This window comes from Pseudonaja textilis, chromosome 13 (assembly GCF_049901715.1).
Source record: "Pseudonaja textilis isolate UNSWEBS1 chromosome 13, rPseTex1.2, whole genome shotgun sequence".
NCBI lineage: Eukaryota > Metazoa > Chordata > Lepidosauria > Squamata > Elapidae > Pseudonaja > Pseudonaja textilis.
Window position 1 is genome coordinate 584,143 of NC_142002.1, and position 23,712 is coordinate 607,854.

Here is a 23,712-nt window from a genome sequence, read left to right on the forward strand (position 1 = left end):
AAACTCATGGCAAACGGCTCCAAACTCGATTGCAGAACATACGACTTCGGCAACAGAGTGGTCAGTGTCTGGAGTTCCTTTGTTACAGCCTCAACCCCTCACAGTCTACCGTGGACCTCACCCCATTCCCAAAGGGGGCGCGCATAAGTGCACCAGCGTGCCTACCGCCCGTGTCTTACTGTCCCCATTTATCTGCGTTTGCTCCCTTTGTTTATGTTCATACCAATACTTGTTGTCTTGTACATGTTTGACAAACCAATAAAATCACGGCAGGCCAGGGGCTTCCCCGTTTGCCTGGCTGGAAGGCCTTATGCAGGAGCCCAGGAGGCCCAATGGCTCTCAGCCACCATCACTGCCATCCAGTGATGGTGGCCGAGGGAGTTCCCGTAATGAGGGAATCCTGGAGTATCCCTAGAGGTGCGTCTTGGGAGGGAGGGAGGGAGGGAGGGAGGGCGGGCGGAGGGGGAGATTTAGCAATAGGCCACTTCATGTTTCCTGATAGTCATCCTTTCCCCAAAGCCACAACTCGAGTGCCCAAACCAGTTGAGCCAGCCCAAGGCTTCACCCGCAAGGCATTCCTTGCCAGGAGCATTTGGGACCGAAGGACGGAGGGGAGGCAGATGGGACCGTCTCCTCCATCAGGCAAGTCCCGTTGGCCCTCTGACTGAGGTCTGCGGAGGCTCAGGTGGGAATTCGGCTGTCAGACTTCCTGTTTTGAAAATGTACTATTGGGGGGAGTAGATGACGGGAGGGGGCCTCCAAAGGGAAGCGCAGTCAGTTTAGCAGCTGCTGGGAGAGACCTCTGCCATCTTCCGCAGGGCTGAGCTCCGGGCACCTCACCAAGGGCGGGGGAGGGGGCTTGCTCTGGGCTTAGGATGGGTTGGCGGGTGAAGGCAGCGGAGCACAACTGGCTCCAGCAGCCACGGTTTTGCGGGATGAAGGTGCCATCTTCTGCAAGGAGTGGCAGGCAGCCGCTCAGTTTTACTCCGCAGCCAGTGTGCCCTGAGGGAAGAGCCCTCTCCGGAGCCCATAAAACGGTCAGGCAGCGCAGCAATTCCCAGCGTTGCTGGGCAACTGACTCTTCCCATCGTCCCTCACCTTGGGGACACAGCAGGGTGGCCTTTGTCCATCTGTTCCCAGGGGCCAGGCTGTGCCAGGCAGGGAGATGGCAGTGCCAACTCAGAGGGGGAGGAACTGGGCAACCAATAGGCCTTTACCAGCCTCTGCTGGCCTTCTGTTCCACCTGAAGGCACAGGGAGGCTGGGCAGCTGCTCTCCAGCGTGTGCAGCCACTTCTCACGAGAAGGTGCCCAGAACAGCCTGTTGGGGGCGGGGGCGTTGTGTGGGGCTGCCTTCTGGGTGCAACTTGCACAGTGTGTTTGAATTCCAGGTTCCGGCTCCTGGTGCTCAGCGAGGGGTGGGGTGGGGGTTAATATGTGGAGCGTCCTCTTTTAGGATTGGGCCCTTGAACCACTAGGAACCCCAGCCTTTCCCGCTCCCCGCTGGCAAGCAGGCAGGCAGGCAGGCAGGCAGAGGTCGGGCCCCACTTCCACTTCCAGCAGCCTTGGCTCCTGCTCTCCTTGGGCCCCGAAGGCTGGGCCCGAGCAGGCGCCTCTCCTGCAGCTCAGAGCCTCAGCTCAGCCGGAGGTGGCCGCCTCCAAATCGTACCCGGGCTTTGCCTCTGCACGAGATCGCAGGGGAAGGAGGCTCCGGTCGAGATCCCTTGGGATCCGGGATCAGGCTCGGCTCGCTGACCGCTGCTGGCCCTTCAGGGGGAGGCCGCTCCCCGGTGCCCGTCCGGAAGGGGTCTCGGCGGGGGAGACAAGCCGCCCACTGGGCCTCTCGAGCTGCTACGGGCTGGCGGGGCAGAGGCGCCCGCGTTCAACCCCGTCCGGCCCGAGTCGCTCTTTGCGGCCGTCCAGGCGGGGAGCGAGGCCTCTTCCGCGCGGCGTCCCTGGCAAGCGGCCGACCGGTCTCCCTCCCAAGGGCCGCGGGGCGCCCGCAGATGCTTTCCAGATGTGGCGGCCTGGCCGCCGACGGGGAGGCGGGCCCACTCTGGCTCGGCAACGTCCGGCCGGGCCGGAGTCCCGCCAGAGGCCCGCCCGCCCCGCGAGGTGACGCAGCAGCCGGCCACGCTCGGGCCCCTCACGCCGAGCCCCCAGCCGGCCGCCCCCCCGCCCGAGGGACGCCCAGGCCCCGTCCGGCTTGCCAGCGAGCCTCTCCGGGCCCCCGTCGGAGCGCAGGCCGGCCATGGGCCGAGCAGGTGAGTGGGCGCGCGCGGCCGGCCGAAGGGGGCGCGGGAGGGCTGGGCCGGGCCCGTCGGGCGCCTCCTCGGGCGCGCAGGGCCAGCCGGATCCCGGCGTCGCGGGCGGTCCGAGCGGCCTCCGCCGCCGCCGCCGCCCCTCTGGGCCCCTCCGGTGGGCGCGGCCGAGGAGGAGCGGGCGACGCTCGGCCGGGAGGGTCCCGCGTGGCTGTGCCCGGCGGCTGCGGGGGGAAGGCGGCGACCCTGCCCCGAATGCGATGGGGAGGCCGAGGAGGCGCCTGACTGCCCCCCCCCCCCCGCGCGCTCTGCTTATCCACTGGGAAGGTCCGGCTGGCGGCTCTTCTTCGCCGGGGGCCCCTCGGGGCGGCTGGCAGGGAACGGCGCTGCCTCTTTCCGACCCGCCCGAGCGTTTCTCGAGGGCCGCTGCCGCCTCTCAGCTGCCTGCCCGGGTGCGCGTCTCCCCCGCGGCCACGTCTCTTTCCCGGAGCGCCTGCAGCTCCGCTCGCGAGCCTCGAGGGCTCTGCGGAGCGTGGCGGCTGGGGGCCCCCGGGACCCGCTGCTCCCTCCCAGGCCCCGAGGCTGCCGGGCTTCGGCTCTGCTCAGGACGGGGGTGAAGAAGGAGCCCCCAAGGCTGCCTTCTGGCTGGAGCCAGGCAGGGCTGAATCAAGGCCCGGGGCCAGGAAGGGGAGAGGAGGAGCCCCCGCAAGGGGAGGACGGGGCGCGAGTGGGGCCCCATTGGATGCTGTTCTTGAAAGGGAGAAATCCGCCCCCCTCTCGGCCCACCCATCGCCCCACGGAACTGCGGGGGGAGGAAGCAGAGGAGGCCCTGGAGCTTTGTCCTTTGGTGGATCACCCTCTCACCCACCCGCCTGGTCCTTGTTATCACAACGTGTTCCTTTCCTAATCTCCCCCCCGAATCATTCTCACCAAACCGATAATGCCCAGAGCTAATTTCTGTTCTGCTCATGCCAACAGCATTGCATAAACTGATAAGAAGCTCACTTCAAAAGGTACTTTGCTCACCAGCACACCGAAGCCCTGATAAAAGCGGCCATAAAAATAAATTATTTTCTGAAGGAAATTGGCTGAGGCAAGGGGGGGGGGGAGTGTGTGTGTGTGTGTGTGTGTGTGTGTGTGTGTGTGTGTCTGATGAAGACACTTTGGGCCAGTCACTCGCTCGCAGCCCGAGGAAGCAGTCAATGACACCCCTTCTGAGAAACCTCACCAAGAACCACCAGGCAGCTTCTGAGAATCAGACATGACTGAATGGAAGAAAAATGCAGGCGGCTTTAATGAGAACTAGCTTGACGTCCTGGTTAGGCAACAGGCTAGAAATTGGGAAACTGAGTTCTAGTCCTGAGGCCCAAAGCCAGTCCACAATCTCCCAGCCCTGGAAAGCAGGCAACGGACAGCCAAAAACTTTGCCAAGAAACTGCAGGAACCGGTTCAGGTGGCCACCCGGAGTTGAGACTGACTCAAAGACAGACGGGCAAAAGGAAGGAAGGAAGGAAAAGAAAGAAAAAGAAAGAAAGGAAGGAAGGAAGGAAGGAAGGAAGGAAGGAAGGAAGGAAGGAAGGAAGGAAGATCCACCCAGGGAGAGTTCCCTTCAAGGAGGCCTAATAGGTCTCCTCAGGAGCTTCAGATCGGTGCAGGCGGCTCTCCCCAGTGCTGCCATGGGCATCATCCTGATCTCTGGCATCCTTACTTGGGCACCGCATGAGGGAAGTGGCTCTTTCCAGACAGAAAGTCAGGACTCGTTCTCTGCCTCTGAGGTCGACTGGGGGCCTCAGAGAAACAGCAGCTGCTGCTGCCTGGAAAAGGGCCCCTTCTCTGGCTTCAAGTTGGCACCTGCTCTTTCTGCCCCTCTGCCCTGCCTGCCCACCCCCCCCGCATGGTGCCAACCAAACTCCTGGCAGGGGTCAGCCTTTCGCAGTCGGGAAGAAAGGCAGGGGGTCCCCATTGGGCTGCATCGGGGCTTCTCTGGAAAGGGCACCTTGGGGAGGTTGGCAGTGGTCTGAGAAGTTGCCAGGAGGAGCTGGGCAGGGCTCTGAAGCTCCGGGCCCAAAGAGGAAGCCACGTGGCTCCCCTTCCTCCGAGAAACCCACCCTGGGAGATGCAGTCAAGGGAAGCAAACGAAAGAGCTGCTTCCAAGCAGCGGAAGCCTTCCCGGGTCGTTTGCTGCATTTCTGCTGAATGAACGGACAACCCATTTCAAACTTATAGAAACATTAAGGCTGGGAGGGAAAAAGAACATGGAAAACAAACACTGCACCTGGCTTCTTTTTTTCCAATATCCTCTGCTACTTGTTAGGCTAATGGAATAAGAGAGTTGGAAGGGGCCTTACAGGTTGTCTAGGCCGACCCCTCGTATCATTTCAGACAAATCCTTGTTCAATTATACTTCCTTTTCTGGTATTATAAATATGGCTAGTTTCGCTCCAGCAAGAGGAGGAAAGGCATATTTGATTGTCTGCTTGCGGCACAAAGATTGTCTTTCCCTGTGGCTGAGATCACATTTCATAGTTTCAGCTGCCACTTTGCGGATTAAAATTGCCCGAAGGGAGCCGAGGTGTTTGCTCGCCTCGCCCATCCGGAAGAGTCCTGCACACCAGGGAGAGCAGCCAAGTGAGGGCTGGTGTGTGTGTGTGTGTGTGTGAAAGGGGATTCTTTGCAGGCAGGGGAGGGTGAATGGCCTGGAAGGAGAGCAGGAATTGCTGGCAAGGGAAGGGCATTCACCTTGGGCTGCCTTTCCTGCCAGGAGCAATTTCCCAGGGGAAACCCTCCACTGCTCTCTGCTCAAGGCCCAAGGAGGGGCCCAAGGGCAGCAGCTCCTTTGCTAACCCTCGGGGCCACCTGTGACCTCTCAGAAGAGCCGATTCGGAGCCCAGCCTGGCCCAGCACCAGGAGCTGAGCTGGGACCAACACGAGGGATTTCTCGGAGCTCAGGACACACTTCCTGGCTTCCTCTTCTGGCTTCTGCAAGGAGGTTCGAGTCAGAAAGGTCTCGGTGGCTTCCGCCACACTTTCCTCTGAAAGCCCTGAAAGGGCTTTGGGAGCGTTCGATGTGTTTCCGGCCGTGGATGAAGCAACGCGCATAACCTGGGAATGGAAGGGAGCCGTTCATAGCAGCCCACCCATGGCTTCCCTTCTCTGGGGGAGGAAGAACGGGAGGGGCCACCCAGGGAAGCGTGCAGTGCAAGCTGTGCTGAGCAGGGACCGATGCAAAGAGACCTGCGCAGCACCCTTCTCTCTCGTGGCCCCCATGGACCCCCCCCGAGAGGACTGAGTCTTGCCCCCTTCTCTCGGGGCCTAGCTAGTGCCTGGTTGATGGAGCCCGGGGGCGTTGGCCTCGCCTGCTGCAGCAGCAGTATCCCAGCAGCTGTTGAATCAGACACAAAGAGTTGCTGTGGGTTGTTTTTGAAGATGTACTTGAGCTGTGGACCCCCAAAGCGTAGTTCCCCGTGGGACTCCGGAGCAGGTACAGAGATCTGATATACTTGTGCATATCACTTAAACGGCAACTTTACAGCGCCCTTAGAATAATTTCCAGGACCAGCCCTTGCATTCTTGCCAAGTCTAATTATAATTCTTCACTTATCTCTGTCCACAGTTCACAGTGGCTATTTCAGCTCCGTCAGAATCATAGGGCAGTACTGAATATCTGGACTGTTGAACTTAAGGAAATGCGCACAGCATAAGTAGTACAGACACAGACACAGAACTAGTTGGAGCAGCAAATCCCTACATGACCGGCATCCCCAAGGAAAACCTTCCACCGTAGTGTGCACAAAGGGTTGCAGCCCCGACACTGTCTCTTGCAGTACACACTCCGAGGTAGCTGTTCCGTGTCACAAGAAATTAAGATGCTGCATTGCACATTGCTGGCATCGAAGTGCCTTACTAGTGCAACGCGATTTCAGAAACACAGTTCTTAGCCAAGAGGACATTTCCTTCTGCTAGGCACAGGGACCATGCAAGACAGAACAGTCCTGCATCTGTGGGAAACTCAACGGGGCACGGAAATCTTTATGGATCCTGGCAATGGGCAATATCCCTATTCTGTGCACGCTTGAAATATTTTGGGGTTTTTGGAGTGTAAATGCCCGCAGATTTCAAATTATTGTGATTGCAAAGTATGAATGCAAATGTTTCCCTGCTGGATAGAAGATGGTGTCCCTTCTGTTTCAGAGAGGTTGAAGAAGGAGAAGAAACATACGAACGATGCTGTTAGAAAATGGGAATTATCTACAAATTGGTTATGTGACTTCTACAAAACTTAATTTGTATTTGCCCTCCAGATTCAGCTATTTATTTATCACCCTTGAATAGCTGCATTCATCCCAGGATTAAAAGAGAAGAAGGCAGCCTCATGTCTTCGCTCTCCTCCCTCCGGCCTCTGGCTCTCTGCTCCAAAGGGCTCTTCCCCTTCAGCCCCTGGTCTTCCCCGCCTTGGATTCAAGCACTCAAACAGCACAGAAGACCCGGTTCCAGACCTCTTTCGGTGCCTTGGTTTTTAAACAGTGTGTGCAGCCTTCAAGAGACGGGCAGTACATTCTCTCGACGTTGCTTTTTTCTGAGAGAGTCACTGCAGCTCACCATTCCCTTCTCCTGTCCACTGTTTTCTCACTCTGCTTTGCAGAATATCAGAGGCACCCTGGGCCCCAGGCCTATTTTTGGCCAGCAGGAGGTGTCCGTCCTGTCTCCCCCCAGGTCCCCCGCCCGCCGGCCCAAAAAGAAGAACTACAATATTGATCCGGCCCTGGAGGAAATCCAGTTTGACACACCTGTGTTGTAGGTCCTCTAGTCCAACCCCCACCAAGTAGGACACACCCTTGGCAGTCTAATCTCTTCTTGGAAGCTTCCAGTGATGGAGCTCCCACGAGTTGTTGAGTTGTTTTCCCCTTTAGGATTTTCATCCAAGGAATCTTTCCCAAGTTCTCTCTGAGTTTGTTAAAATCAACTCTTTTAAAATCTAGGACTTTGCTATCGTTTATGTTCTGTTGCTTGTGTTTTCATTAGGCAGAATTCTAGCATGACATGGTCATACTAACAAGGTTCCTGCGGTTTCAGTTCCCTCTATCATGTCTTCTCTGTTTGTAAGACTTAAGTCCAGTGTGGCTGTCCCTCTAGTTCCCTCCTCTACCGTTTGGACAACCAAGTTGTCAACTAGGTTGGTTAGGAACCTATTCGATTTCTCACGTGGTGAGGAATTAGTCTTCTAATTGATGTCAGGGTAATTGAAGTCCCCCATTACTGTTGTGGTGTGTTTCTTATATATAGTTGATTGGCAAAAAATACAGCTATTTCTTCTGCTTGGTTGGGTGGCCTGTAATATACATTCCTTTTTTCTTTTATATTGAGCCATATGCACCCTAGGAGGTTGTCGTGCATTTCTGTAGCAATGTCCTTTACCTACAGTGCAACTCCACCTTCTCTTTTACGGGGTCTGGGCTTTTTTGAACAATTTGTATCCTTCTATCAGTATGTTCCAGTCATGGGTTACATCCCACCAAGTTTCTTATTCCAACTATATCATATCTACCTTCATGTATTCATAGTTCAAGTTACCCTGTTTGTTCCCCAAACGTTGTGCCTTTGTATATAGGCACTTGAGAGCTTTATGCCTGACTCTGGGGACGCTTCCTACGTCTCCTATTTGGTGTCTTCCTTCCCATCCCACCTTACCTCATTCTTTGGCTTGTTTTCTAGGGGTTTTTGCTTGGAATTAGGTCCTGGGGTTCCGAAAGATCGGTCTCTCTCCCCCCTCAGTTTTAGTTTAGAGCCCTCCTGATGAGTTGAGCCAGTCGTTTCCCAAAAACATCCTTCCCAGGCTTTGTGAGGTGCTGCCCATCCTTGCCAAAAGCCCATCGTGGAGGGAGTACCCGGAAACCAACGTTTTTTTGACGACCCCAATCCTTTAGCCGACGGTCCACTTGTAGAATCCTTTGTTCTCTTACCAGGTGTTGACCTTTCATTGGCAGCAGAGCACAACACAGCCTCCCTTTTCCGCTTAAACATCTTAGAGGTTTCAGTTTACAAGTTGCTTATCAAGCTTTTGATTGCTTTTTTTTAAAAAATGAACTCAAGTGAAACCAAGACATTCATTAGAACTCGTGTTCATCAGTGGACTTTGCTAAAATGAAATTTGGCCAGAGAAGAAGGTCTTGTGCTTGAAAAAGGTTTTATTTTTAGAGTGGATTAATGGAAGCGTGATTGAGCAGCTATTCCTCGAGTTACTCCTTCCTCACACTTTATGAGATAAACTCAAAAGCCAGAGCAATTAATTAATAGGTTTGTGGCATATTTTATGGTTTAGATATCACCTGCCAGTGGTTATTGATGCTGTTGAAGGTCCAGCCTTTAATTACATCTTACTCGGAAAGAACTAAGGCCTTGGACTATGGCAAGCTTCTTCCCATCAGCAGCCCTGTGGATGCGCACTGGAAAGTCCCCAGGGTGTGCATCTGTATGTGTGATCTAGAAGGAGTTGCAACCTGTTCTGTGGGTTTGGGACCAGGTGGAGCCTTCCAGTTCAGTCTGTAAAAATATTGCTTTCTTGCTTAAGCTCGATAGTCTCTTGCAGAAGGAAAGCAATCTGAGTTACGTAAGAGCTGCTCCGATCAAAAATAATCCCAATAACAATACTATGATTACTCCTATTATTACTGAGAATAAGAATGAAGAACCGGGCATGTGAACAGTTGCCTCCAATGTTTCGGTTCAGTTAGAAGAAGCGATTGCAGGGCTGAGAACTGCTCACAGCCGAGGGGTCTCTGGGGGCGGCTGCTTGCTCACTTTGCACCTGGGCTGCTCAAGGCTTCCGGGCAGGCCTGGGTCTCCCTGCGCTGAAATTGCCGGGCTAAGCGGGGGCTGACGCCTGGCGGGACAGGCCAGCCGTCAGGAGTGGGGAACAAACTCTCTTGGGGGGGGGGGGCACAGGGTGGCAGGGGGACAAAGCGCCTGGTGCTGCTTCCACCCTGATGACACGAGATGTTCATGGAAGCCTGGTGATGGTTGTGAAGTCCATTGTTATTTATTTTATACAATTATGTTCAGCGTATTTATTGGGTTCCAATAATTGGACACCTTTTTCTGGGTTCTACTGTTCTTGACTGGTGTGAGCACTTATCAAAATTTCAGGATGTCATGGACTCACAGAACAAAGGTCTGTCTGAGTAGCTGCCCCGTGGATTGGGGGCTTGGACTGCTCCTGAGGTTGCCGAGAAAGGGCGCTTCTGAACTTGGCTCCGGGGGTGCCCCACGCCTGCCGGGAAGCAGCGAGTGCGGTGCGGGGCGTGTGTGCATGAATCGCAGCACGTGAGAAGACACGGGGTTCTTCTACGTGACTCTGACTGTTTCCCGGGAACCCTAAGGGTGGCTGCTCACACAACCCAGTTAGTGCAGGAAAGGCCCCCCCACCCCCCCACCCACACAGACCAGTAGCTTCTGGAGGAGGCCCCCTCCTTGTGCTGAGGCTCTGTGGGCAGCTGACGGAGAAATCCCAGCGGGCCCTTTGATATGGGACGCTGGCCAATCTCTCCCGGGTCCTTTTCAGGCAGAAAGACACATATACACCTAGGGTGGAACTGCCTGGCCCTGTCTGTTCATCTGCATTCAGTATCAGTCAGTCTAGAGCTGGAAGGGACCTCGGAGGTCATCTAGTCCACCACCACCCCGCCCAAGCGGGAGACCCTACACCATTTCTGACTGATGGGAGCCCAATCTCTTCTTGAAAGTCTTGAGTGATGGTGCTCCCACAACTTCCATGGGTTGAAGAAAGTTCCTCCTTATTTCCAGGTTGAATCTCTCCTTGTTCAAGTTTCCGTCCATTGTTCCTTGTCTGGCCTTCAAAGATGCCTTGGAGAATAGCTTGACCCCTTCCTCCTCTCTGGGGCAGCCCCCCCTCAAATATTGGAAGCCTGCTCTCCTGTCTCCCCTGGTCCTTCTCTTCCCCAGACTAGCCAGGCCCAGTCCCCGTAAAGCAGGAGACCCTATACAATTGAAGACTCTTCAGGGGTCACTTAAAGGCTTAACTGGTTCTTGGTTCCTGGGCTGGGTGAAATATATAAATTTGTTGGCTGAGGAGAAACGGGCTGGATTCCCGCTCAAATCCCTCCACCAGAGGTTCTTGACCAGGTGCTGCCTGGCCTCCTCCTCCTCCTCTCCTCATGCCATGACCTCAGCCCCCTGCCCAGAACCTGCCTGCCTGATTCTCTGGGGTCTCTGCTTAGTCCTCACAGTCCTCAGCCCTTATTTGGAGGCGATCTTCTCCTTTCCCAGGTAAGCCATCCTTAGTTCACCTGCAGACTTCTGGCTTCTCTTCCTCTTTGGAATTCCACAGGCAGCTCCCGTTTGCTCCGCCTGTTTCTGTGTCCTGAAGGCAGAATCCACACTCAGAGTCATCCTGAGAGAAACCAGCTGGAAATGGCAGGAAGGTACTTGCTAAGCAAAATGATGCCAGGAAAAGGAAATCGCCTGCCCAGAAGGAGCCCCACACAGCAACGGCACAGGGAGCCCTTACTTAATGACTTAGGGACTCACAGTCCCTAAAGAACAGCTCCGTCCAGCTTCCTTATGGCCAGGTCACATGACTGCACTTCAGGCACTTGGCTCACTTTTATTTCAGGTTGCACCTTTCCATAATCCCATGACTGGGACTTAATGACTTTTTTCCAGACATTGACACTGATGTCTTACAAAAAAAAAAAAAAAACACCCATAAGAATGACTTGCTTTATAGCCACAACACTCACTTAATGACTGTTGCAAAATCAGGCTGGTGATGTGGGTGCTTTGGCCTTGTGATTTATGATGGAAATTCTGGGCTCCATTAACAGTTGTAAGTGGAGCACCCCATGTCCTTGTGAAAAAGTTCTAGGCGTGGGAACTGACCTCAAACTGAATTTGCAATGTGGCTGCAAAAATAGGCAAATGCAACCTGAGTTTGTTTTCAGTAGATTTATTGATGTGCTGGGTTCCTGCCAGGCTGCATTTCGGGTGCCTGTTTACAATAGTAACACAGAAGACAATAATCAATAAAACCTCACCAGTACAACCAATTTCATAGTGGCACGGGTTGGGCTTCCCATGCACATGGGTGGCCAGATGGCACAGAGCGCTTGGTTTTTGCTGCTTCTGGAATGAGGTTGGTCCAATTCACGGGATGATCCCGTGGGGGGCTGTGGGGAGGGGGGTGCGAAGCAAGGACCAAAGCTCTCAGGGCCCAAAACTGAGAGGGATCCTGGCTGGCATAAACCCCGGGCAGGGCAGTAGTACGGGGACGATTCCTGGCTGGGCTGACCTGCCCCCCTGCCATCTGTAGGCTCCTCCTGGAATCTGTCAGCTGCCTCCCCCTCCCCCCCCATTTCCCCAATGGCCACATGAGTTGATCCCAGCCCCTCCCCGGCTTCAAACTTGCTGTATCAAATTCAACCAGAAGACTCCTAGGAACCTGTTCAGGAGAGCTTGACCCGAGAGACCGTGAATTTGTTTTCATTTATTGGGGATCTCCACCTCATCCAGCCCTCATCCGTTTTGCAGGACCACTTCTACAAGACAGGCAGCCGAGAGGAAGCAGAGCTGCTTAACTCGTTCGTTGCATCAGCCTGGAAATAAGAGAAACTTTCTGACTGGGAGAGCCATCAACCCACGGAACAGAAGTTGCCTTTGGAAGTTGTGGGAGATTCATCACTGGAGGCTTTCAAGAAGAGACTGGACCGCCATCGGTCAGAAAAGGTGTAGTAAGTTCTCCTGCTTAGGCGGGGGAGGGTTGGACTAGATGACCTACAAGGTCCCTTCCAACTCTGTTAATCTGTATCTAAGACACCCTCCATTTACGTGATCAAGGGAGAGCTATCTGTTGAACTTGACCTGCTAAGCAGGCGGCCCCCATGCGAGGAGGAGGCCCTTCTGTCTTTAAGGCACCACAATCTTTTCTCTTTGTTCTGGAGTACTGAAAGATGAGTGGATGAAAAGCGGATCAAGTTTTGTTCCTTGATGTTACAGAATAGAACAGAATAGAAATATCACAAAAATGCAGTATCCGAAGTGTGGTGCGTGGCTATAATATTCGGGCCCCTAACCTCAGAGAGTTCCTGAAGGAAGGCGAGCAGAGAGCAGAGACCTCTTCTCCAGCTGTAAGGTCCCCCCCTCTGGGCAGCTTCAAAGAAGGTCAGGGAAGATGCTGAGAAAAGAGGGGAGGGTGGGACAGTCCAGCCAGGAGGCAAAGGGCAGCCCCTTCCCACTCCCTGCAAGGCGGGCGCCTCCCTTTCCAGAAGACCCAGGAGGCTGAACAAGCAGAATGGAATGACGGCGTTGGAAGGAGCCCAGTGCAGGCTTTTCACAGATGCTCTCCCCTTCCTGCATGAGAGTTTGGTGGGTTGAAGTCTGTGCTGCCTCAAGCATACAAGTCACTCTAGGCAACAGAGCACATAAGAACAACAGAAACAAGGGCAGAAAATAAGAAGAACAAGAACAACAAATATGAATATATATTACTGTGTCAGAGAAAGAAACACAAACAGGAGTGGAATGGAGTCCCAGTATCACTGCGGAGTCATAGAGCAATTCTGCCTTGTTGACAGACCTACATTTGAAGGGCTTTCCTAAACGAAACTGCTTTGGGGCCCTGGAGGCTCCGGGGGGGGGGGGCACTTCTCCCGCAGGGCAGCTGCAACCACCAGAATGCAGATCTCGCAATCCCACAAAATGATGTGCACTGTGCCAGACTGAACAGGACAGGCCAACATAACTGCAGAGGAGCAATCCTTCATGTAAATGGGTTTGAGGCAAAAAAAAAAAACTCTTTGAAGGGGATTAGCACCCAAAAGCTTACTAGCAGCCAGCGTAGCTTACAGAGCAGTGTTGTTCTCCAGGTCAAGCAAGAGCCACCCAGAACTGCCGCCAGATTCTGGACCTTGTGTACTTCTGAACTCGTCCCTGTAGGGTGCATTGCAATAGGCCAACCATGAATAGCCATGAGTAGCACCCCCCAAATCAGGGAAGTGTGTCATTAGTGCACAGTCTGGCCATATATGCCACCTACTCTTCAGCCAAGACTTTGAGATGAGCCCCAAATCACATGTCTGTTGCATCTGGGGGAAGTAGAAGTCCATCAAGAAGAGAAGTTGAAAGATCCCCCAAAATGGAGGGCCTGGAAATCCGTCCACAGCCACTCAAGCGACGTTCGGCCTGAGCTTGTGCTGTTCCATCCAGAGGTCACAGCCTCCAGTCCCCAAGACAGAAGCTCAACTGCAGACACGCAACAGGGCATCCTCTGCATGTGGATGATACCTGATCCCAGGCCAGTGAATAACCTCACCCAGAAACCTCACGTAGATGTCGTAGGGGACAACTTTGCTCTCATTTTCCAAATCTCTGCCTGCGTAAACATGTTGGTTAACTTGAATCAACCTGTTGTTTGTGATGAGCTCAGTCTCTTGTATCAAGTAAGCGGAAGGAAAACAGGTTGTCAGACAGGTTGTTATGCTGCTGAGGCGAAACAAAGCTTTCCTGCTGTTGACATGGCTTTTTTGGTGGTCCTAAGCTGCCATCCCTGCCACTGAGTCAGTACCTGAACCTCTGCCTGACCAAGGAGGACTCCAGGATGCAGACCTGGTCTTCTAACAGGAATGTCACAACTGGGCCCAAGAGACGACCAGCAGGTTTAGGACAAGGAGCAACTGTGTTCAGATTCCATGCAGGGGGGACGGGGGACACAGGTTCATTGTAGCAAACCGATTCAGAGCCAGCTGATCATCGGAACAAGGGGTTCGCCTGAACTGGTCCGAACTGGGAGAATCCCGCCCCTGCTCTCTTCTCTGTGAGAGCCCCTCAAGCACTGGAAAACTGCTATTGTATCACCCCCCACGAGCCCAGACAGACTGTGTGTTTTGGCCTCCAGGGTCTTTGTTATCTTTTTGGCTCTTCTCTGCCCTCTTTCCAGGGTCCCAACATCTTTTCTGTATCGTGGTGACCAGCTCTGGATGCAGCTTCCAAGTGGGGTCTCTCCAGCGCAGGATTATCTCTGCCGTATTGCGGAGTTTCTCTCTCACTTGATGTCTGAGGACTTTAAAAGTCCCCCATTTCTATTGTAGTATGTTTCCTGTGCACCTTAGCTAGATGATAAGCAAAGAAATCATCTCTCTGCTTGGCTGGGTTGCTTGTGGTACACACCCATGTCAGTGTTGTTTCCTTTTCCTTTGATTTTAACACAAATCCATTTAAGAAGGCTTTCATCCTTGGTTTGTTTTGGGGTGGGTTTTTTTTTTTTTGCATTTCTGTAGAGTAGTTATTTCTTACATATAACAGATTAACAGAGTTGAAAGGGACTGTGTAGGTCATCTAGTCCAACCTCCCACCCAAGCAAGAGACCCTACAGCATTTCTGGCAGATGGCTCTTCTTGAAAGCCTCCAGTGATGAAGCTCCCACAATCTCTGAAGGCAACTTCTGTTCCATGAGTTGATTGTTCTGCCAGAATTTTTTTCCTTATTTCTAGGTTGCACCTCTCCTTGACCAGTTTCCTTCCTTTATTCCTTGTCTGGCCTTGGGGTGCTTTGGCGAATAGCTTGACACCCCCCCCCTCCTCTCTGTGGCAGCCCCTCCCTCAAATATTGCAAGACTGCTCTCCTGTCTCCCCTGGTCCTTCTCTTCCCTAGACTAGCCAGGCCCAGTTTCTGCAACCGTCCTTCATGTTTTATCCTCCAGACCCCTCGTCATCCTGGTTGCTCTTCTCTGCACGCTTTCCAGAGTCTCAACATCTTTTTTTACATCTCTTCTTTGTGGCAAGCCCTGAGACATTCGAAGACTGCTATCATGTCACCCCATCCTTCTTTTTCTTAAACTAGATATGTCTTCTGTCCATCCATGGTTTGCTCAGATGCCTTTCTTTCTTTCTTTCCTTTCCTTTTTCTCTCTCTCTCTCGTCTCCTTCCTTCCTTTCCTTTGCTATTTCCTTTGGAGAATAGCTCGATCCCTTTTTCCTCTCTCGGAAGGCTGCTATCCTGTCTCCCCTAGTCCTTCTCTTCCCTAGACTAGCCAGGCCCAGTTCCTGGTGGACATCGTATGTCTCCAGTCCCCTAATCATCCTGGTTGCACTCTTTCTAGAGTCTCAATATGTTTTTATAGAGTGGTGACCAAAACTGGATGCAGTATTTTAGGTGTGGCCTTACTAAGATTTTATTGAGTAGCATTAGTACCTCACTTGATCTTGATGGTATCCCTCTGTTAATGCAGCTTGTTAAATCTGTTTCTTCTGAAACATTTAAATCTCTCTAGCCGTAACATTCCAGTCATGGGTTTCATCCCATCAAGTTTTGGTAATAGTCTCTACGTGCCCTCCTCTAACTAGGCCTCGAAGGTCACCCTGTTTGTTTTTCATACTTCAAGTGTTGGTATTTAGGCGTTGGAGTCCTCTTTGAATGGCCCTACGTTTGCTTCCTGTTTCTTCTGTGTTGTACCTGAGGTCCCCTTCTTGTTCCAGCTCATCCCTTGCTAGGAACCTTCCCTCACACTCACACGTGTCACACAGATCATGCAGGGATTGAGAGTAGCTGCACAGCTTGGCCCTGTAGGGAACACTCAACCTCCCACCGCTGGTCAAAAATGACCCCTGTAATGCTTTACAGACACACACACACCCCAAAAAAGCCACAAAGTGGTCGGGTGTGAATCCTGACTTGATATTTAAAATGGCTTCAGAAGAGGTCATTTTTATTTATTTATTTTTATTTTTTTATTTATTTTGATTTGTCAATCGCTTACAAGATAATAGGTATAAGTAAAAACATAGTTATAAAAACATGGATACGTATAAGAAAAATAAAAAGAAACAATAGGACAGAGACGGTAGGCACGATAGGTGCGCTTATGCACCCCCCCCCCCACAGTCCTCTTAGGAAAGGGGTGAGGTCAATAGTAGACAGTCTCAGGTTAAAGTTTTTGGGGTTTGGGGAAGAAACCACATTTATTGAAATGGAAATGTTTTTTGCTTCAGTTGTCGCTCTATCGGTGATTTGACGAGAATGGGGCAACCAAGGGAGGAAAACTACAGTTTGTGACCCCAGTTCAGGCTGACCTGGAATTCATGGAAGGGAGCGCAAAAAAAAGGTTTTACTTTCACAACCTTCTCCAAACTTCAAGGACACTGTAGAGCTACAGAGACCTTGCAGGAGGAGAGCCATGCTCGGGAGTGTGGGAACGGACTAGCACATTGGACTAACAGGCGTCCCTCCGTGGGGCTCGTTGCAGCCCTCTGGAGCAGTTGGCAACCGACCCCAATTGCGGCCTGCTGGCGGGGAGGCAATCTTAGCAGGGGGCTTGTTGTGGTGTCCTGGGTGCTCACAGGACTTGCAGAGGATTCCTTCCCCGGCCGGGTGGGAGGGAACGTGGGGTTTGCTCCCTGTTTCTGTGGGCTCTCTGAGTCCTGCCGATCAGAGGCTCAAGCCTTCGTAGGGAGGGCTTCCCCCCCTCTTCCAAGAGCATTTCCCAGCCCCCCAGCCCCCCCCCCCCGGCTGCTTTTCCTTCCTGTCCACATTCCGAAGCACCGTAAGGCTTGCCTCTCCCAAGTACTTGGGACAGGCCTTTGTGTGCTGTACGATTTCCTATTTTTGTTTGTTCCTTTGGCACAGAGTATATTGCAGCTTCATTTTTGTTTTCTTTGGATTGGGCTTTTTTGGTGGTTGTTTTAATGTACTGCTTTTAATCCTCTTGCTGGACGGGGTTTGTAAGCCACCCTGAATTGCCACAGATTAGAGGGGCATTTAAATCTTAGTAAATTCACACAGAGAAAGCCACTTCAGTGTAGTGGTTAAGGCACTAGGCTAGAAACCTGGAGATTGCGAGTTCTAGTCCTGCCTTGGGCGTGGAGCAGCTGGGCAACGTTAGGCCAGAAAGGACAGGACCCCCTCTGAAAATCTTGCCTTGCAGTTGCCGGGAGTCAAGATTGATTCAAAGCCCCCCAAACCAAGACAACGCCCCGCAACATACGGTACAGACAGGCTGCTGTTGAAGCAGCGTTGTCATCCTTCTTCTGACACAACCACAAGACCCTGAAGCCTCATGCGCTTCGCCCTCCAAAATGCTGGAGGTCATGGAAAGGGCTTCAGAAGGGCTTTGTGGTTTTTCGGATGGACGAAGAGGGGACCCTCCCCCCCAGGCTCTGGTCAGTCCCATTGGCCACCTCTCTGCTCATGCCTCCTCAAAACACCGGGAGAGCACATAAAATGTAACTCCAAGGCTTGGAATCATAGAATCACAGGGTTGAAAAGGACCGTGGATGTCTTCATCCCGAAACGGACAGGATGTGGCGAAATGTGGCCTCACTACTGCAGAGTACAGTACAGAAAGCGATACTACAGAGCAGTGCTGTCATTTTCTGTGATCCTGAGGCTATCCCCCTGTTAATGCAGCCTAGGACTGTGTTGGTTTTTTTGGCAGCTGCAGCACATGGCTGGCTCACATTGAAGTGGTTGTCCATTAAGACTTCAAGATCCCTCTTGTAGTTACTGCTGTTGAGCCAAGTACCACCTATTCTATATCTGAGCATTGGGTTTGTCTTGCCTAAGTGTAAAACTTTAATTTTCTCACCACTGAACTGCAGCTTGTTGTGAAGGCCCAGTGCCCAAGTCTGGTAAGATCCTTCCAAATCTTGAGTTTATGTCAGCAATTCCCCCCAGCTTGGTTTTTGTCCCCAAATGTGGTGAGTTCACCTTCTACCTTTTCATCTAAATCGCTTATAAAGATGCTGAGGAGGACTGGGCCCAAGAACCTGAGGTACACCATTGCATGCGTCCCTCCGTGTAAATGTAGTTCCATGAAGGATTATAATGATGAGTGCAGTTGGTCAGGCAATTGCAGATCCACCTGGGATGGTACTGTCTATCCCACACACTATCCCAAGAAGTAGGCTGTGGTCTACTTTATCAAATGTCTTCCTGAAGTCTTAAACAAACTATGTCCACAGCATTTCCCTGATCTATTAAATTAGTCATCATATCAAAGAAGGCAATAAGGTATGTTTGACATGATCTGTTTTTCATAAACCCATGCTGATGTCTAGTAATCACCTTGTTGACATCTAGATGTTCACAAACCCACTACTACTTGATTATTTTTTCAGGATTTGCACAGGTATTGATACCAAGCTTGAAACAGTATAAGTTTGAAATAGTATAGTAGAATACGATAGTGAAATAAGAATAAACTGATACACAAGTGAAAAACAATGTAATAAGATGCATTCAGATGGTTGTGTTCAAGTGGGAATAAATCTTTAAAGGCAAAGATGTTTTAGTCAGCTGGGATTTCTGAAGAGATGTATTACAAGAATGCCATCCAGTAGGGAAGAAAACCAGGAGGCATCTAAAGAAGTCAATGCAGTTAAACAGGTAGCTTACAAAGGAATCGAGATTCCAGAATGTTCCTGCTGTCAATAGAGAAAAAGTCTTTTAAAAAAACCTCAGCTCAGAAAGGAAGCAAGAGACCACAGTGACAAAATGCATCAAGAGGGGTTTCTCCAAAAATGTCAGCAAAAGGGCTGGTGGACTCCCAGCTTCTTTGCATCCCAAGGAATTGGTGGGTTCCGTGACGCAGACTGCAGACGAACACAACAGGGGTGGAGTGGACCCCCCCCGGCTAATTGGAAGGCCCTGAAAAGCTGGCAGGACCTCTGCCGGTGATCACTGTGTGTGTGTGTGTGTGTGTGTGAAGCCAATGGGCTGGAGGGTTCTAGAGATTTCTCACCAGGGAAAAAGGTAATTGCTGGCAGTAAAGCAGGTCTTTAATCAGCATCTCAAAGCAGTGCTGAGTGCCAAGAGTCAGCGTGGTTTTCAAAAAAAAAAAAAAACCCAGGACAGGTTAATCAAAGCTTACCTTTGTTTTTTGACAGGTTCACTGGCGGACAAGAGGAATGCTTTGATTATAATCTACCTTTGACAAGTTCCCCAAACATCCTCATTGCCAGACTATTAAAGGGTGACGCTACAGTCAGGTAGGTCCACAACTGGTTGGTTGACCACATTCAGAGAGTGAGATGAAGTTGGAAAGTGGTCACCTGTAGGTTTTCTCCTGGGGTAGTATTACGCAACGTTTTTATGAATGACCTAGATAATGGACTTCATGGGCTGCTTACTAGATTTGTGGATGACAGAACATCTGAGTTGGTTGCAGTCTAATCAGGACAAGTTGGAAAACGGAGATTACAGGAAGGTGTATTTTACTAGGGAAAAGTCTACGTTTATGATATGTAGGGAGAAAAAGATGTAGAAATTAAGATGGGGGATTATGACTTGGAAGCCTCAGATTGAAGGAGTAGTTATTGACAACCAGCTGAATATGAGCGTATCAGGCAGCTGATATGGAGACCTGAGAACACGTCTATGAAGGGAGGCTGGTTGGAACCAGGGACATTCAAGAGAAATGAAGACTGAGCAAAGATCTCGTATCCGAGGTACGTTAATGGTTTTTCACAGCCACAGAAACTAGGACAGACAAAATGAGTATATATTGCAAGCGCCCATATTTCATTTTATTGTAAGAAAAAAACCTATGTGGCAAGGTCTGTACAAGAATGGGACAGTCTGCCCACGGAGGCGCGAGTGTCCCTCCTTCAGCAGAGTTCTCTTGTGGGTGGTGGAATTGGTTTTCCAGGTCAGTTTGCGAAGGTTGGGCTTGTGTCCTTTCCAGCCGATTCGGTCTCCAGGCCTCAGAAAGGATCTGCCGGCCTAACCGTGGTTGGGCTCTCTTCTGCCTCAGGGAAGGCTGTGACAGACTGATAGAGCCGCCTCGGTCCGGTTGGGATGAGTTAGAGGCAAGGGCAATGAGGACACGCCACGCAAGAGAGCAAGAACCGGGGCATGTTTGTGCCACCGCTAGAAGGTTGTGAGAACGGCCCACTGAGAAAAGGCGTAACAAGCTGAAAGGCATGACAGGACCGGAGCTCTGCCCTGCTTCGAGCTGCTTGGCTGTCTTCGTGGCCATGACTATTTTAGAAGTTTATTCCACTTAGATTGGCTTGGAGCCAGGTTATCTGAAGAACCATCCTACCCATCCTAGCCGAGAGGCAGAGTATGTTAGGGAGGGTATGTTAAGGACCTCTTGTAAGGAGGTCCTTCTGGTTGGACCCAGAAGAGAGGCCTTCTCTGTGGTGGCCCCCTCTTTTGGAACGTCATCCCTGTGGAGATAAAATGGACCTCCTCCACCCTGACACTCTCTCGAAAGGCCTTGGAGACCCGGGATCAGGGTGACACCGAGGCCATCAAGCAGGTTTCTTGCTTGTTATCAGGAGGAAGGGGGGTCATTTCCCTTTGGGCTTTTATTTGGCTGGAATCATTGTGAGTGAGTTGAGCAGCCAGGCAAATGTTCTAAATCAATAGATTATGACCGAATAGGGAGAGTTGGAAGAGGAACGAGCAGTCCAACACCCAGATCCCACCGGTTCCTCCTGCTGCTGCTGCTGCTGCTGTTCTGAGGAGCAGCAGGTATTTTCCTGCAGCTGAAGGCCAGCAGCTCAACCCAATTTTCTGACCACACAGCCGTAGCCAGAGACAATCCCAGCAGTGGTAACCAGTTTATCAGGAGGGTGGAGGGCACCTCAGCTCAGCAGCGGGGAAGGCCCCCGGAGAAGGTAAACGTAGCCGCCGGGAGTCGTTTGGCTGAGGTTAAACCATGGAACAAACCGGCTTGCAGAAGATTCCCTTCCTCCGACCCAGACCCAGACCCAGGGGTGGTCTGGCCTGGACAGAACCGGGTCACGATCTCCAGCCTCCACCCCATACGGGATTTGGCACACGTGGACACACTCTGACACCTGAGCAAGTGGGAAGTCTCACGTGTAAAGGGTGATGTCAGGGCTCCAAGTAATAGTCCCAAAGCAAGGAAAACTCCGCGGAGATGAATCCCCCCAAAGAATAGCTTTATTAATTAATTATTAATTAAAAGAGAAAGTTTTCCCACAACCCCAAACAATCAGTGACATGGTCCAATCAAGACGCCGTCTGGTTGCCTGGTGACCCCACTCCTCCTGCCACGGTCCAGGTGTGAGAATGTCCTTGGTTCTCAAGGGAAAGTATTTCATTTTGGCTACACAACACCCCCCCCCATCTCTAATCCCCCCTCCCTTTCCCTCAGCCCCAGTGTGGCAACGCTGAAGCTCCAATATGGCCCGATCAGGTCAGCTTCAGGGCTGACAGGTGGAGCGGACAGTGCTAATTGCTTCTAAGTTTACAACTGAGATGTTAGCCTAGGATAATCTTCCTGAAATGTCCTACTTGCTTTTTAAAAAACTATGGAAGACCCCAAAAGAGCTTTGGTTTGTAGGGATTATATTTATTGATATTTACCATATTTTAAAAATGATGCATTCATGGAATGAGCCATGGTGGCGCAGTGGTTAGACTGCAGTACTGCAGGCTGACTCTGCATTCCACTTCCAGGCGTTTAATCCTGACCAGCTCAAGGCTGACTCAGCCTTCCGTCCTTCTGAGGTCAGTAAAACGAGGACCCGGATTGTTGGGGGCAAAGAGGCTGACTCTGTAAACTGCTTAGAGAGGGCTGGGAAGCACTATAAAGCGGTATATAACTCTAAGTGCTTTGTTTATTGAATCACGTAAACCAGCGGTCTGCAGACTCCTGGGGGGGGGGGGGCACAATATCCTCACAGGAGGTCTGCAAAGGCTTGAAGAAATGTAATGATTTAAATATTAAGCCTTGGGGGCCACAAAAGGCATTTAAGGGGGGGAGGGGTCCATGGTGAGGAAAAGGTTGAGAGCCACTGATTTGTTAACATAAATACAATATTTTCAAGAAAAAGCCCTGTACTTTTTAAACAGAGGAAAGTGATAATGAGAAGGGTGGCAAAGGGTCTTGGGGAACCCCCAGAGGCTGGACTGGCTAATTCCAGCTGGTGAGTGTGCCGGCTGGGCTCAAACCTCACGTCCACCTGTCCTCGCAAGGCCAGCAGTTCCTCTTGAATGGCGGGGACTCGGCCAAGGGCCGAGGCCGGTGGGAGGCAGGCGGCTCTGTTGCCCTGGGGGTCCTTTGAAACTGGGCTTGGTTTGCTCCACAGGAAGCGCATCGGGGTGCATCCAGTTCTCCATTAACTCTCTCACAAGATAAGAGAAGATGGCCACAGAGCAGAAGTGACCTTTGGCCACCATTCCCAGCTTAATAATTGACATGTTTCATCACACTAATAAATCCCCAGAGACCGCATCTATATAAAGGACCTGCAGCGCCTCAGCGGATCCTGTTGTGTGCGAGCCCCGCTCCGGCCTCTCCGCAGCCATGGCCAAAGGATTCTTCATCAGCAAGCCCTTGGGGATCGTGGGCGTTGTCCTGGGCCTGGGGGCCGTGGCCACCATCATCGCCCTCTCGGTCGTCTACTCCCAGGAGAAGCAGCGGGCAGACGAAGCGGTCGCCAACCAGGCCCCAAGCAGCACCATCAAGGCTGGCGGTGCCATAGCCACCACGGCCAGCGCCACCAAAGCCACCACGGCCGGCGCCACCAAAGCCACCACGGCCGGCGCCACCAGAGCCACCACGGCCGGCACCACCAGAGCCACCACGGCCGGCGCCACCAGAGCCACCACGGCCGGCGCCACCAGAGCCACCACGGCCGGCGCCACCAGAGCCACCACGGCTGGTGCCGAGAGCACTACCACAGCCAAGCCTTTGGAGCCTTGGGACCACTTCCGATTGCCCAAAACTTTGATTCCCACATTTTACAATATTTCTCTGCAGCCATTTCTGGCAGAGGCCACCCCAAACATTTTCAAAGGAAGAAGCACGGTGGAATTCCAGTGCATGGAGCCCACGGACCTCATACTCATCCACAGCAAAAAGCTGAATTACACTCTGCAGGATTCATTTTTGGCATCCCTGCGAGGAATTGATGCCGTCGCACCTGCCATCGAAAGGACCTGGCTGGAGGAGAAGACGGAGTACCTGGTGGTGAAACTCCGAGAGAAACTCCAGCGGGACAAGACCTATCACCTGCACACCACCTTCACTGGGGAGCTGGCAGATGACCTGGCTGGCTTCTACCGCAGTACATATGTGGAAGGAGGGGTGACCAAGTAAGGAGAAGGGACAGAGCTGTGTGTGTGTGTGGGGGGGAGTATGGGGACAGGAAGGGGACCTGCAGAGACCTGTTCCGTCATGGTAGTCACTGCAGTTTTCGGGACTTGGGCTGGGAGTGTGATTGGCCCAGGCTGCATCTCCCTAGGAGGCAGCTGATGCCCCATGAGGTGATCCATCGCGAACTGGGTCGCTCCGCTACTTGTGTCTCAGGAAATGTTATTTCTGAGAAAGAGCAACGAGACGAAGAGAACTTCTCGGCCGCTCCCCATGGAGCAGCGGATCTTCCTAAGTGCCCGTCCGCCCCCTGGGCTGGGGAGTCTTTGCTCTGCAGACAGATCCTGTCCCGCGGTTGTGTCTGTAGCCCCTCGAGAGGT

At 52.2% G+C, this 23,712-nt stretch overlaps 1 protein-coding gene across 8 annotated transcripts in view; it reads left to right on the plus strand.

The window, feature by feature from the left end:
- The first annotated feature begins 584 nt into the window (after window positions 1-584).
- Window positions 585-23,712, plus strand: part of ANPEP (alanyl aminopeptidase, membrane) — a 34,016-nt gene continuing 10,888 nt past the window's right edge. The window contains exons 1-3 of one of the 8 annotated variants that reach the window (XM_087941814.1): window positions 585-685; window positions 19,149-19,250; window positions 22,326-23,334. In XM_087941814.1, the coding sequence (XP_087797940.1) occupies window positions 22,544-23,334 (791 nt within the window). In that variant the 5' untranslated portion in view covers window positions 585-685; window positions 19,149-19,250; window positions 22,326-22,543. Of the gene's footprint in view, window positions 686-872; window positions 1,306-1,795; window positions 2,263-19,148; window positions 19,251-22,325; window positions 23,335-23,712 lie in introns of those variants that run through there. The other 7 variants (XM_087941815.1, XM_087941816.1, XM_087941817.1 and 4 more) reach the window with 7 other exon arrangements.